Here is a 14,570-nt window from a genome sequence, read left to right as displayed (position 1 = left end):
TCCCAATTAGCTAACATTTTAGCTGACTTCTTCCCCACTCCTCGGGACGCCCTGTGTCTTCCCTCTGCCTCCAGAGCGCTGCCGTGGGGGAGCCGGTCTGTGCACCTCTCTCCCAGGGAGGGGCCTGCCTCCCTCCCAGCTCGGGCTACTTGGTGGCCCTGTGAACGAAAGTGATGCTCTGGTAGTAGACCCAGGCTTTTCTCAGGGTTAGCGCGGGAGCAGCTCTGCCGCGTTCGAGGTCCTGGGCGGCCGCGGAACCCTCTTACGGCGATGTAAGCCCGCCCTCTGCCTGTTCCCAGCGCCATTCCCCAGCTAACTGCGCTCCAGCTTGGTCTTCACACTCCACTTCCAGGTGCTCATTTTTGTTCAGGAATCTATTTGTCCTGTTGTCTGTTGCCACACAACAAACCACCTCAAAACATGGTGTCTTGGAATAGAAATGTACCGTCTCTCATAGTTCCACGCTGGCCTGGTCTGGCTGCGAAGTGTTCTCTAGAAAGCCCCTCTCCCTCGGCGGGCAGATGACCAGCAGAAGCCACAAGTGAACACCGGGAGTCAAGGTTCACTGGAGGGCCGTCTTTGGAGACTAGCTAACATCCTCCAAGCTGCATGCTAAAGGGGCCTTTCACATTCGGTCCTGAATTTATCTAATTACAAAGTTAATAGAAGAAAAGAAAGAACATTTCTGTGGCGGGGGGTAAGAGGGCTTATCAAATAAATCTTTAAAAGCATCAAGTTATAGAGGAAAAAAAGATAAATCTTATTACACCAAAATATAAGATTTCTGCCAACAAACTGCATGGAAGAAGTGAGTATACAGTATACTGAATGGGAGGAGGTGGTTGTGATATCTAAAACTGACAAGTAGTTGATGTCTAGGTATAGACTCCTGCGGATCAACTAAAAAAAAGAAGAGCACTGCACATTCTAAAACTTTGCAGAGGATATTAAAAAGCAATTTCTGAATATTAAGTCCCAAATGCTAAGTATATGAAGAGGTGCTCAGAATCGTTAGTAATCAGGAAAAAATGCAAAGTAAAACAGTGAGCTATCATTTTATACCTATTAACTTGGCAAAGATTAAAAAGCTAGATAATGCCAAGCGTGAGGAACCTCACACATTGCAGATGAGATGAGGACTGGGGCCGACATCTGGGCAGCATCTGGAAGTATCTATGGATACAGACCCATGAGTGGACTGCTGGATTGATAGGATACGCATATAGAAGTTGTCTAAGAAACTTCCCAGAAGCCAGGGAGCTGTTGAGTTAAGAAAGAGGTTTCCAGCCCTGGGCGGTTTGGCTCAGCGGTTAGAGCGTCGGCCTGCGATCTGGAGAGACCCAGGTTCGGTTCCCGCTAAGGGCATGTACCTCGGTTGCAGTTTGTCCCTGGCCCTGGTTGGCCGTGCGGGTGGCAGCCACTCGATGTGTCCCTTTCACATCCATGTTTCTCTCTCTCTCTCTCTTCCTCTCTCTCCCACTCTATCTGTACAAAAAAATGGAAAAATGTCCTCAGGTGAGGATGAAAAAAAAAAAAAAGAAAGAGGTTTCCAGCAGTACCACTTTGTTGTTTTGCTCTGTGTGTGTGTGTGTGTGTGTGTGCATGCATGTGCACGCACACGCGCACATGCCTGTCCCCTGCTCATGTGCTTGGAGTGGTGGTGGTAGTGGAGGGAGCTGGCAACAACCTGTGTCCATCACTGGTAGAACAATAAATCATGGTGGGTTCTCACCACAGAATACTAAGTAGCAGTTAGAAGCTACAGATTAAGTACACAAATGGCAACATAGATGAGGATCAACTGTCCACTAACTATTCTGTTTTGAATTGTCCACTATTCTATTCTGTCCACTAACTATTCTGGAATCAGATATGGCATAACAGTACCATTTACAAAAAATAAAAATACACAGAGATGAAACAACATGCTTTATTTTGCAAGAACATGTACAAACAAAAATACATATTAACACATTAGAAATGTCACTATTGGGAGGAAAGGAATAAAAGTGGAGTATAGGGATAAAGGTTAATGCAAAAAATAATTTTTTTAGAGGACTTTTATTACCTGACTTCCAGTCTTATAAAGCTAGTCATCAAGGCGGAATGGTATTAGCATCAAGACGGACAAATAGATCAATAGAACAGCATAGAGAATCCACAAATAAACTCACACAAACATGGCCCATTGATTTTTTTTAAAAACAAGTGTACAAAGGCAATTCAGTGGAGAAAGGAACAATTGAATATCCATATGCACAGAGCTAATTTGGATCCATAACTCAAAGCATATAAAAAATTAACTAAAAATGGGTCACATACCCAAATGTAAAGCCAAAAACTATAAAATATAAGAGAAAACATAAAAGAAAATCTTTGTGACCTTGGGTCAGGCAAAAACTTCTTAGTTACACCACCAAAATATGAATCCATAAAAGAAACATTTGATAAATGAATTTCATCAAACTTAAGAATGTTTGCCCTTTAAAAGACACAGTGAGAATGCAAAGAAAATATCTGCAAATCAGCCCTGGCCAGGTAGCTCAGTTGGTTGGAGCATCGTCCTGATGCACCAGGGTTGTGGGTTCAATGCCCAGTCAGGGCACATACAATGAATGCATAAATAAGGCAAACAACAAATCTCCCTCTCTTAAAAAAAAAAAAAAAATCAATAAAAAACTTAAAAAAAAATACTTTCCTAATCATATATCTGATAAAGTGCTTATATCCAAAATAAAGAAGTCTCAAAACCCAATAAGAAAACTAACATTGAATTTTAAAAAATGATCAGAAAATTTGAATAGGCAATTTACCAAAGATTTACCAATGGCAAATAAGCACATCAAAAGGAAACTCAAATTAAAACCACAATGAGCTACCACTACACACCAGTGAGAATGGCTAAAACGAAGGATTGACCATACCATGTTCTGGTGCCCCTGTGAGGGTGTCAGCGACCAGGAACTCACAGACCACGCTGGGAGGTACAATGGTACCACCACTCTGGCAGTTCCCCAAGAAGTTATAAACACACATCTACCGTGTGACCTAGCCATTCCACTCCTAGGTATTATTTGCCCAAGAAATATGAAAGCATCTATCCGTGCAAAGACGTGTGTAAGTTCACAGCGCTCAGACACTGGAAACGATCCACAAGTCCATCAACACGCAAATGGATAACCAAATTGTGACATGTCCAAGGCAATGTAGTACTATGAAATAAACTTAACTTAGCCATAAAAGGAAGAAATGATCGACACCTGCAACTACATGGGTGAACCTCAAAAAGTCATTCTGCTGAGTGAAAAACACACACACACACACAAAAAGAGTAATACTGTACGATTTCCATTTACATAGAATTCTAGAAAACGCAGTCTAATCCACAGTGAGGGTAAGCAAACCAATGTCTGAGGAGGGAAGAGGAAACCCTTTAAGGGTGATGGATATGTTCATGATCTTGAACGTGATGGTTGCATGGGAGCATGCATATGTCAACGCGCATCAAATTGAACACTTTAAATATGGGCAATTTATTGTAGATCAGTACCTAAACACGGTGTTTTTAAAAAGAAAATCTCTCCGCCGGGGTCACACGGCTGGTAAGTGGCACGGCAGGGTTCGACCGCTGAAGTCAGCCTTTGGAGCCTGCATAGGAGCCCCCAGCTCCTTGTAACAAGGGCACCGAGGAAACCGCTGGAAGGGAGCAGAGGCCGCCGGCGCCGGTCGCAGCCGGCCGCGGTTAATGATTACGGCGGGCCCCTCCCCGCTGCACTCCCCGCCCCGGGGCGGCCCCAGCCCGGCCCCGCCCCACAGCTGCCCTGTGCACCCCGCGCGCTCGCCCTCTCCGCCGCCACCTGCTGCCCGCCCGCGCCCACGTCGCGCCCCGACATGGTGAGGGGGGATCGCGCGCCACCGCGAGTGGGGCAGCCCCCGCAGGAACGGGCGCGCGGTGGGGTCGGAGGGGATGAAGGAGGCCTCAAGGGGCCCCGCCCGAGCAGAACGGGGGAGGGTGGGATGGAAAGGTGGGGGAGGGTTCCTCCGAGCCCCTCTCAGGTTAGCACGCGCCTGGTTCGGGTGAGTCGGGGTCTCCGCCGCGTCCCCACCCCGGGCGGTGCCCCTGAGGAAGCTGAGGCCAGGAGAGGGCGGTGGTAGGTCCAGGTCACAGCCAGGCCTGCCCCTGGCTCCCAGGCCAGTGCCCCCTCCGCACCACGACACTTCGGGCGGGGCTTAGTGACCTCCCAGGGTACAGGTGGGGCGGTGGGACTAGGGCCGGGGGGGGGGGGGGGGGGGCACCGAGAGCCCGCCGTGATCGTCCCCCTTGGTGGCAGCGTTCTGGTCTGCATTGGAGGTGAGGATTGGACGCGCCTAGGAGTGTGGGTGTGAGGAGGGGAGGTTGAATCCGTGGGTTCCGCTGCGTGCCTGTTTACTGCCCTTCTGGCTGGCACTCCTGGGCACGGGGCTGGCTAAGCACTCTGTGCACCCTGTGCTGTCCCTGGCCTCGGGGCCAGCCCCTGGTGCCTGTTTGAGGCTTGCCCAGCTGTGGAAATACGATTGCTCAGGGGCACCTGTCCTCCAGGCTGAGCCCCCCGCCCCCACTTCCCACTGGGCCTGCCCTGCGCTCAGCTGTGCTTCAACACTTCCCCCACTCCCCTCCTCAGCTAGGGACGCAGGGGAGACCTGGAGGCAGCCAGGAGAGGAGCCCCTAAGCCATTTCTGGCCCTGAAGCATTAGGAGCGGTCCAGACTGCAGCGACACCTGGGAGGGCGTGTTGAAGGCTATGCTTAGAGGAAGGGGCAGTGGTGGGTGAGGCTGACTGTGAGGTGCACTGAGGGCCCCCAAGACTCAGGGCATGGGTAATCAATAACCCCTGGGCACACTCTCCCAGAGGCGGGGCCAGGCCTAATTTGGGATTTACTAAGTAAGCACAGCCCCTGTCCCCCTCTGATCCCAGATCTCAGAAGGGCAAGTTCAGTCTCTGGCTGTGCGTCCTGGGGGGTTCCAGGAGACTCTAAAGAGAAAGGGGGACCTCACTAGCACCCACCCCCTCCTTTCAGAGCCAAAGAACTAAACAGTGAGCTCTGATGCCTTGGTGACATCTGGTCATCTGGTTGCCTGGATACGTGGAACAGGCTTATCAGCCACTGAGAGCAGCCAGCTCTGGAACAGAGAAGGGTTGGGTGAGAGATGCAGACCTGTCTGCCTTCTCCAGCCTTCCGGAGCCCAGAAAGGAGCCAGCCACGGCAGGCTGTGCAGAGGGAGCACAAGCCTTGGGAGGGAGAGAAAGATGGACTTGTGGGAGCGCTTTTCCAGTTCCACCCAAACTCACAAGGCCCATCCTAAGCCTGCTTGCCCAAGGAAGTTTCCTTTCAAAAATGCAGGTGACAGCCCTGGCCGGTTTGGCTCAGCGGTTGGAGCATCGGCCTGCAGTCCAGAGAGACCCGGGTTCGGTTCCCGCTAAGGGCACGTACCTCGGTTGCAGTTTGTCCCCGGCCCTGGTTGGTCATGCGGGTGGCAGCCACTCGATGTGTCCCTTTCACATCCATGTTTCTCTCTCTCTCTTCCTCTCTCTCCCTCCCGCTCTATCTGAACAAAAAATGGAAAAATGCCCTCGGGTGAGGATAAAAAAAAAAAAAATGCAGGTGACATTTCTTTAATAACAACAAACTTTACTAAAGTGTCCCACTGACTGTTGCTGATGTGAAGTGGAAATTCTTGTCCCCTTTACCTGCGAAGCCGAGGGAGATGAGCGAGGCAGAACTGGGGCTTGAACTGCTGCCAGCTCGACCCATGGCTTCGTCTGGGGCTGCCTCATAGACGGCATCAACCTCCCTCACACTGCCTCCTCAGACCTTGATTCATTTTTAATTTAGTACTTTAGTTTCCTCCTTTCCTGGTTCCATTTCAGGAGCCTAATCCTGGGGCCCTGTAAGCTCCGAGACCTGGGTCCTCCCAGAGGATAGAACCGACTTGTGCTTCCTCTGTTCTCTGAGAGCTCCCTCATGGCCTGAATTGCGCCAATCTGGGCTGCCCAGAGGGCACTTTGCACAATAGGTAAATATACGGACAGGCACTAGGTTTGCCAATCGCCTCTGGCCATGTTACTTCCAACTTTTAACCAAGCTCTTGCTCGGGCTTCCCAGGCTGGCAGAAAAGGTCGATGTGTCTGGAAGCCCGAGGCCTGGCCGCTGGGAGCCAGAGGCTGCAAGGGAGCATCATGGAGGACGCACCGGGAGGCAGAGCCAGTGCGTGGCCACTGCCCGCAGCTAGGGGCCGCCTGGAATGTGTCTTAGTGCTGGGTCCTTGGCCGGCCCCAGGAGTCCAGAGGCACAGGCCTACTAGGAGAACGATGCCTGTGCTAACTTGGGGAAGTGCAGTGGTATCTCCCCTTTCTAGGCCTCAGTGTCCTCTTTAACGTACCTGACACGAGTAACGGCAGGGGCACGGAGGCAGGGGCATGGAGGCAGACTGCACACGGTCCATAATGGGAAAGGAAGTTTGGGCGGTCAGGGTGCTCTTTGTCTGAAAGGTTGTGTTGTCATACACACACGTCTGGGCTAGGTTTTGTTTTTACTCCCTCATTAGTGTAAGAGACCTCATTTTGGTGGGGGGTGGTGTTTCTTAGTTCAATGTGATTTGCATTACACTTCAGAATTCTCTGTCCTTTTGGGTGCAATGTGAGTCAAAGAACCTATCAGTGCACGCACCAGGGCCCCACCTCCCGAGCAGGGCGCCACCCTGACACCTCCCTGTCCATTGCATTAGACCAGCTGCCCTTTGACTGCGTCACCTGTACCCAGCGTAGCTGGTGGAGGCTGGCTCAGTTCCCCCAAACGTTGGGCCCTCTTCTGTCCTGTACAGAGAAATGCCCTCGGGCCTCTGGTTTTCCCTCTCCTAGGCTGGCAAAGCACACAGGCTAAGTGCCGAGGAGAGGGACCAGCTGCTGCCAAACCTGAGAGCTGTGGGCTGGAACGAGCTGGAAGGCCGAGATGCCATCTTCAAGCAGTTCCATTTCAAAGACTTCAGCAGGGTATGGCACCAGGGTGGGGCAGTCCCGAGACTGGGCTGACGGTGTCACACGTGTCCCCATCCCCAAAGTCTTGTCAACCGAGACTCTCAGACACCACCCTTCTGCAGCTTACTCGGAAAGGGGCATCGTTGGGGACAGGAGGGTGCAGGGCTCTCTGCACCTCGAACTTGGAGAAACAATCCTTAGAGGAGGTAGGAGACAGACGTCCATCTGAAGACACTTTAGACAGACAAAAGATTGGCCAAGACCGAACACCGCTCTGGTGTTTGCACCTAGTTAGTGATCCAAGTAACAAAACTTTATTCCTACTGCAGAGACACCCCCTCGAACTCCAGCCTCTGAACCAGCGGTAAGATGCTGGGGAGCGATGAAAGCTGGAGGGTTCTCCCTATAGGAAGCTTGTCCGTCCTCCTGCATCGAGGTCTCCACTGGCCATAAAGAGTGCCCAGCAGTCTCTCTCAAAACACTAACCTGGGTCTCACTTCACTAAATAGGCGTTTGGCTTCATGACCAGAGTGGCCCTGCAGGCTGAGAAACTGGACCACCACCCTGAATGGTTCAACGTGTACAACAAGGTGAGTGATGTGTGCCTGCTGTGTGTGGCCACGCTCCAGTTCGGAGAACTCCGCCTTGCTCGGAAGGCCCCTTCCTGGGACTTCCCGATGGGCCTCCCCACCCAGGCTGTCCACTCCTCCTGCTCCGCTCATCTCCTTCCTAGAATCAACATAAAAACCCCTGGAAAAGATTCTCACTACAAATTAAAGGAATGCAACTTAAAACACTGAGATAACTTGTGGGTCAAGTAGATATCAAGAAGGTAAAACCCAAGGAAGGAAAGGCTGTAGGAATCAGACATGTTCATTGTTAGGAGCTCTACCGTAAATCTCTGGCTTGAGTCTTTCTGGAGGTATGGAAGCAGGAATAAAACTGAGCCAAGAATAGCCATGTACAGCAAACAGATCAGATTTCTGCTGAATGGACTGAAACCGTCATTAAATCCCTGCCACGTGCCAAGAGCTATCCTGGACTCTTTCTAAAAACATGAAAATGAAAGTGAAAAGACGTGAGCTGTAAATAGACAGCATTTAGTAGGAGTTGGGAGTTGGTTTTTGGACTCGCCTTTGGTTTTTAGGGAACTCTTAGTATGTGGGTATATCATTTTTAAGCTATAGCTGCAGTTACCATTGTTTTTGGAGATGCAATAGAAGATAGTTTTGCATTGTTATAAAAACCTGTCACACCAGGAAGGCAGCCCCAGGGGACATATAGTGCTGGCCACTACAGGCACACCTCGGAGACAGTGGGGGTTCCGAGCCACTGCCTCAGTGAAGTCCTGCACAAATGTTTTGGTTTGGGTGCATATAAAAGTTATATTTAGCCCTGGCCGGTTTGGCTCAGCAGTTAGAGCGTCGGCCTGCGGTCCGGAGAGACCCGGGTTCGGTTCCCGCTAAGGGCACGTACTTCGGTTGCAGTTTGTCCCTGACCCTGGTTGGTCGTGCGGTGGCAGCCACTCGGTGTGTCCCTTTCACATCGATGTTTCTCTCTCTCTATCTCTTCTTCTCTCTCCCTCCCACTCTATCTGTACAAAAAATGGAAAAATGTCCTCGGGTGAGGATAAAAAAAAAAAAAGTTATATTTATATTATATTGTATCTATTGTAGTCTAGTAAGTGTGCAATAGTATTAAGTCTAAAGAAAACAATGTACACACCTTAATTAAAAAAGACTTTATTGCTAAAAAAAAAAAATGCCACCTATCTATCATCTAGGCCTTCAGCAAGTCGTGATCTCTTTGCTAGTGGAGGGTCGTATTTTCATTTTGCAAAAAATGCCGCGTCTGTGCAGCGAGGCGAAACGAGGCACTGCATGCTGGAGCTTAGTGTGGCTGCGCCCGGCCCTGGTGACTCGCCCGCTCTCAGGGGCAGTCCGTGCAATCAGCTGGCCCATCTCTGGTTTTGTTTCAGGTGCACATCACCCTGAGCACCCATGAGTGTGCAGGCCTGTCGGAACGGGACATAAACCTGGCCAGCTTCATCGAACAAGTAGCAGTGTCCATGACCTAGACCCTGCCTTTCCGCTTTGAATCCTCAGGGAAAGGGGCGGCTGAGCTGGAAATCCAGTGAGAGGAAGGGGAGCCCTCCAATGTTACTGCAGTCAAAATTGCCATGTCCACCTGCTGCCTCCATTTAGGGGTGCGTCCTTGCTGTGGAGAGATGTCAGCACCTCTATTAAATGTATACTAATCTGAATAAGATACTCCCATTCTTTCCACCTTCCCAGCAACAGTCATGATTTTCTTTCCAAGCTGTATCTTGCTCCCTTTCTAATTCATTTCCCAAGAAGCTGTGTCTTAAGATAGGCAAAATCTTATCTTAGAAACCAGAACCCTAGTGCCAACCCCCTATGTGAAACACATGTGCTTTTATGCCTCAAATAAAACAGTTTCACTTGGCCTCTGGCTCTAGAATCTTCTCTTCTACAGGTCAATCAAATTGGAGTCAGCAGGCATTTAAAGCACTTGCTGTGTGCAAGGCACTGGGCGAAAAGGGCCCAGACCACCGTGCCTGCCTTCAAGGAGTTCATTATCAACTAGGGGAATTAAACAGGAAAACAGTTAACTGCTACTAGTTACTAGGCAGGATGAATGAAGTCAACACTAGATGCAAAAATAGGAAATGAGCTGAGAACAGGGAGTGATTAACGAGTGAATCTGAATTTCCTTTGAGTTGGGACTCAAAGACCTGAACCAGATCCTAGAGGCAGATGGCTGACGTGTCATGGACAGAGATAAAGGCACTGTGTCCACGCACAGTGAGACCTACGACTAGCAAGGCAGTCTGGGGCCATGTGGTTGGTCAGCAGCCTTAGTGAGACTTCTAATCCTGATGGCTTTTACACTTAGGGATTTAGCCAGCGTCTCAAGGTTTGACTGCTTTTTACTCTGTAAGGATGGCGACAAAAACCACAGGAGATGACAAGCTATTTACCACCTGAGAGTTGAGCTGATTCGCAAATTGGTTCTCCAACCCAGTAACTCCCTAGGACAAAACATTCTCACTGCCGCGCCAGGACTGGGAGAAGGGGCCACCAAGAGCAGGGGCATCTCTACCTGTGTGTCTGCCACGTGGCTATCATTTCGTGTGTGCCATTATGCAAGAGTTCTCACCTATGACACCTAACCTGAGGCTGCCTGGGTACTGAGACAACTTGCAAACGCCAGGGCCACTTGGAGCAGGGACCTAGCAATGTCACAACCCAGTCACCTTGGAAGAGTTGGTCCTGCAACGGGCCAGGGAAGGTCAGTAGGTGAGAAATAAGCATACTGTTGGTGAGAGGGACCAGCAGGACCCCTGCCCAGCCTGTATGCTGGAAGGAGGATCACTACCTGTGTTAACAGCATGTTCTCAGCAAAGCCAACTATCAAGACCAACAAGGTTCAGACAGTGGTGCCCCATGTGCTCCACTCTGACTTACGTTGTTCTAAGTATACTTTAACCTGACGACTGTGGGTTGCAGGCAGAAGCCACTAGACAAGGAGGTATGGACTACGCATTATGTCATCTTCCTGCCTCTGCTTCCTCTCATGGATCAAGGGTTGAAACACGAACTCAGAGGACATGATAGTTGTATGAGGCACTTTTATGTGGGACACAAACACAAGCAACACTTTTTATAAATACATATTTATTCTAAAATTATTCAAACAATTGAACATATAGGGGCTGAAGTTAAAATGATGAAGAAAGCACAAGAAAAACTAAAGCAGTTAAGAGTCCAAACCAAGAAAAGGCTCTCAAACACCTGACTTTTGCTTACCCAGGCAGTAGCTGGTGGCTGTCAAATCAGGCCTCTGCCATTACTCTGTCACTACTGGGTCTAGCTTGAAGTGGCTCACTGCTACCGAGAACCCACAGAGAAGGCAAAGGGGCTCTCAGCTGGAAGGAGCAGGTGTAAGCACCAGACACCATCTCCCAGATGGACCACGTCTCCTATCAAAGCATGTCCTGGCCCCTCTCTCTAGGGTTTACCCCAAAGCAAGCAGGTGCTCAGGAAACAGTCATTTGGCAGAAAACTATAGCAAAGGCCGCATTCCTCAACTTGATTCTGGCAAAGTCTGAGTGGTTTCCTGAATGAGCGCCTTGGGAACCCGAACAACCCTTGGGAAAGACGTCTCACTTCTCAGTCATAACGGAACAAGGCGCTCAGCAGTTGCAGTTGCAAAATTAACATGAGGGTTCTGTCAGCTCCCAAACCAAATACAGGGTTTGAAGCTCAGCGTCCTTTGGTTAGACACAGCTACACTGCCCAGCTGGCTGGAGACTACCCCAGATGGTTCAACCATCACTAAGGTATAAGCAGTAGTGGATGAGGAAGATGACAGACAACATAAGGCAGGGCCCTGGCCCTGGGAAAGGAAAAACCTGAGTTCCAGACCTCCCTGAAAGCGAGTATGACCATCTCTCCTGGTGGAGCCAAGGAAGTGCTGGGAATTGGGCAGGCGTGCTGCCCACCCTCAGGTCTGTTTGCCCTAATATCAGTGGTCACACACACACGTCACCACAAGGGGGCGATCTCTCACCAGCAGCTGGTCAAGAGCTGCCAACATCCCATCTGGGATGACACGTGTGCACCTAAATAAACAAATGAATGCAACCATCCACAATAATTAAGATTTGGGACATTTATTTACTTAATCACTTTTTAAGAGATTATTGCTGCAGTTAGGAAGGGAGCATTGAGATGAGAAGTGGGAGGTTAAAGACAGAAAAGATTTAAAGGAGGCAAGTACCATTTTCCAAGTAAAAAACTGGTAATATTAAAAGTGACATGGCAGTAGAGTCACATGATTTCTAATCAGAAACAAGACAGTACAGTTTTTGCAGAGGCCAATGTGACATCTGCTAACAACATGTTATTGTTAGGACGTCTGCCCTCCTGGGCGTTACTACACACAGAACGGAAAGCCCAAATGTTAAGTCAAACTAAGGCTCGTAAACATAACTTAAAGTGGCTACAGTAAGTCCCTTTGAAAAACAACCTCAAGACCCCCACCCCAGCCCACCCCGGAAGCAATGTTGTCACAGCACAGGGGACGGTCCTGGGGAGACACTGGAAGCAGCTGACAAACCTCAGTGGTGCCTGCTGGGTGGTTGTGGGTCCCTGGACGTCCTTCAACATAATGAATGCACTGGAGACATAAAAGACAATTCATGCAGAGATCCAACCACACCTCCTCTTTCAGGAGGTACCCACCAGTTCAGCAACAACAGGGAACATAGCTCCATGTTTGAAGGACCTCAGCCTCTCCCTGTAACACACACACACATGCACACCAATCACTCTTGGAACCCATGATGGACAGGAGGAAACACACACACACACACACACACACACACACACACACACACACCAGCCCTGCAATGACACGGCCAGTCACAGTTTTGTGCAGGAAGTACAGTGCTAAAGAACATTTCGGACAAACGTGGTCAGGAGCTTGGGGAAATGGTCATGTTGGCTCTCCCAACTGGCACACCCAGGGAGGGGGCGAGAGGATGCCAGCCTGAAGAGGCTGGACCTTCAGGATCCCTGAGAAGGGTAATGGAACAGAGGAGTTTCTCCTGACTTATCCTAAGGATTCCCCTACCCGACTAAAACCTCAAGGACCGATTCCCCATCCCCAGGGCCTAGGTCAGAAGCCATACTGCTCCCGCTGAGGAAAAAGGCACACATACAATATGTTGTCATTAGGGCAGGACAGTGGCTCGGCCTAGATCCAGGCTCCATGCAGAGCAGAAAAAGGTAGAAAGTGGGCACAGGGTTTGGTCCTATCCCTGCATCATCCCGAGCATCTAGTCTTAGGAAGAAATCCCAGGCCCTAGGCTACAACTGACACCATCATGTTTTCCTATTCCAAAGTATTTACCTCACCCTAGCCAGGGCTGAGAAGTGTCCAGTCCCCGAGGCTAAACTGCCGTAGTACCTTTGGGAGCTGAATAAAATAGACTGAGGCTGGAAGAACACACCAATGGAGAGAAATTCTTCCTTGCCTTGGGGGCCCTCCCATGCCCTTCCTGCCCCACAGGGTAAATCAAGGCAACTTGTGAAGGTGCTCTGAGCTGTTCCTTCTAGCAAACATGTTCTCATACATACGGGATGGCGTAAAGCAGTGGGGAAGGGGAGGACCACCATGAACTTTGGTGACATACATTTGAATTTGGGTGCTCATCCTACCCTGATACTCAGGAAAGCATAGAAAAGTGTCCGGTTTCTGATCATCTCCAGCCCAGGAGAGGGCTCAGGTGTGCTCTGAAAACTGCCAATTCAGAGGATCAGCATTAAGGCCAGAAAGCCCTAGATTCTCTGGGAATTACATTCTCTTCCTAGTTCAAGAACAAACCAGTGGGAGCATAGTTTAAAATAACAATTCCCAAAGATGGTGGAAACCAAGCATCAAATGGAGACTACACATCAGAAGAGGACAATGTACCACTCGCTACTCCGCCTTGTAGACTGGCCACACCAACCCTGCATGACAACAACGGCCTGGTCAACCTGTGCCCTGGAAAAACAAGTTGCAGTGAAAGTAACTCTGAGAGAGACAACTAACCTACTCAACGAGTAGGGCTGAAAAGCCTACTGCTTAGTCACCTAACACCCACCCGGGAAACTTCTGTTACATGTGCTTCCTATTTGACTAAGTCAATTGGCCTGAGATGACGAAGAAAACCTTCTTCTATCTCATGAACTGTACCCCAGCTTGCCTGAGGGATCAGGACAGGTCAGAGCTGCCACACAATGATTACGTGAACGTGAAAGCTAGAGAGGTTAGAGAAGGAAATAGTTAAAACAATTCCTAGTGCAATATTTAGAGCAGGGGCAAAGGAATTACATAATGGAATCCTCTGGGGTCTTCACATCAGAACCCGCAGAAGGACGATTAGAGGAGGACGCGAATCCTGAGGACCAGCAGTCGTGTGGTCTGTCTCGTCTGCTCTGTGGGCAGGACCGGATGTTGAGCTGTGTGGCCTGTCCACACCTGAGAACCCCCTGAAGGCCAGCAGCCCCCCAGGCTCAGCGGGGCTTTGGAGAGCCATTCATCTGGCTGCCCTGAGTTACAGTGTCTGTGCTGAAAAGGCTGTCCAAGAAGACCGAGGACAGCTCTGCCACTTGGTTCCTGTCGACAGCGGTCTGGGCCATGCCGTAGATCGCACCCTACAATCCAGTCAGAGAAGGGTCGTTAGCAAGGAGGTCCAGGAACAGTTGTCGTCCCCCGTCCCTGCCTTCCAGGTGCCCTCCTCGCCCCTACTCCATCCCCACACCAGGCTCCATTCTATCAGAAGGAGCCGCATGGTCAATTTTTCTCAGGTACTTGCCAGTCATCTGCCTTTTTGCCCAAAGGAACTATCCTGTGAGATTTTCTATAGAAAATTGCAGAGAAAATTGGTTTATTGCCTTTCCTGTGTCAAATTTTTCTTTGCAAATGATTCTACCACCATCTGCCTTTGTATATAGCACTATGAAATTTACAAGGTGCTTTATAT

At 49.9% G+C, this 14,570-nt stretch overlaps 2 protein-coding genes across 5 annotated transcripts in view; one reads left to right on the top strand and one right to left on the bottom strand.

The window, feature by feature from the left end:
- Positions 1-3,842: 3,842 nt before the first annotated feature.
- PCBD1 (pterin-4 alpha-carbinolamine dehydratase 1) lies at positions 3,843-9,450 on the top strand. Its single transcript, XM_036265590.1, has 4 exons — positions 3,843-3,894; positions 6,899-7,030; positions 7,525-7,605; positions 8,994-9,450. The coding sequence occupies exons 1-4, from the start codon at positions 3,892-3,894 to the stop codon at positions 9,090-9,092; spliced, it is 315 nt and encodes a 104-aa protein (XP_036121483.1). The 5' UTR covers positions 3,843-3,891; the 3' UTR covers positions 9,093-9,450.
- A 1,302-nt stretch (positions 9,451-10,752) lies between these two features.
- The window catches only part of SGPL1 (sphingosine-1-phosphate lyase 1), a 51,195-nt gene continuing 47,377 nt past the window's right edge, over positions 10,753-14,570 (bottom strand). For all 4 annotated transcript variants that reach the window (XM_036264803.1, XM_036264805.1, XM_036264804.1 and 1 more), the window contains one exon: positions 10,753-14,241. In XM_036264803.1, coding sequence (XP_036120696.1) covers positions 14,101-14,241 — 141 coding nt within the window. In that variant the 3' untranslated portion in view covers positions 10,753-14,100. The remainder of the gene's footprint in view (positions 14,242-14,570) is intronic.

Source organism: Molossus molossus, unplaced genomic scaffold, assembly GCF_014108415.1.
Source record: "Molossus molossus isolate mMolMol1 unplaced genomic scaffold, mMolMol1.p scaffold_m16_p_17, whole genome shotgun sequence".
NCBI lineage: Eukaryota > Metazoa > Chordata > Mammalia > Chiroptera > Molossidae > Molossus > Molossus molossus.
Note: the sequence above shows the minus strand (reverse complement) of the source record. Positions and strands in the feature narration are given on the sequence as shown.

What these genes read in the sequence shown, in the direction of transcription:
- PCBD1 (XM_036265590.1), top strand. An exon ending in ATTTCAAAGACTTCAGCAGG is followed by an intron (nt 7,031 to 7,524) that starts GTATGGCACCAG and finishes TTCACTAAATAG; the next exon opens with GCGTTTGGCTTCATGACCAG. An exon ending in GGTTCAACGTGTACAACAAG is followed by an intron (nt 7,606 to 8,993) that starts GTGAGTGATGTG and finishes GTTTTGTTTCAG; the next exon opens with GTGCACATCACCCTGAGCAC.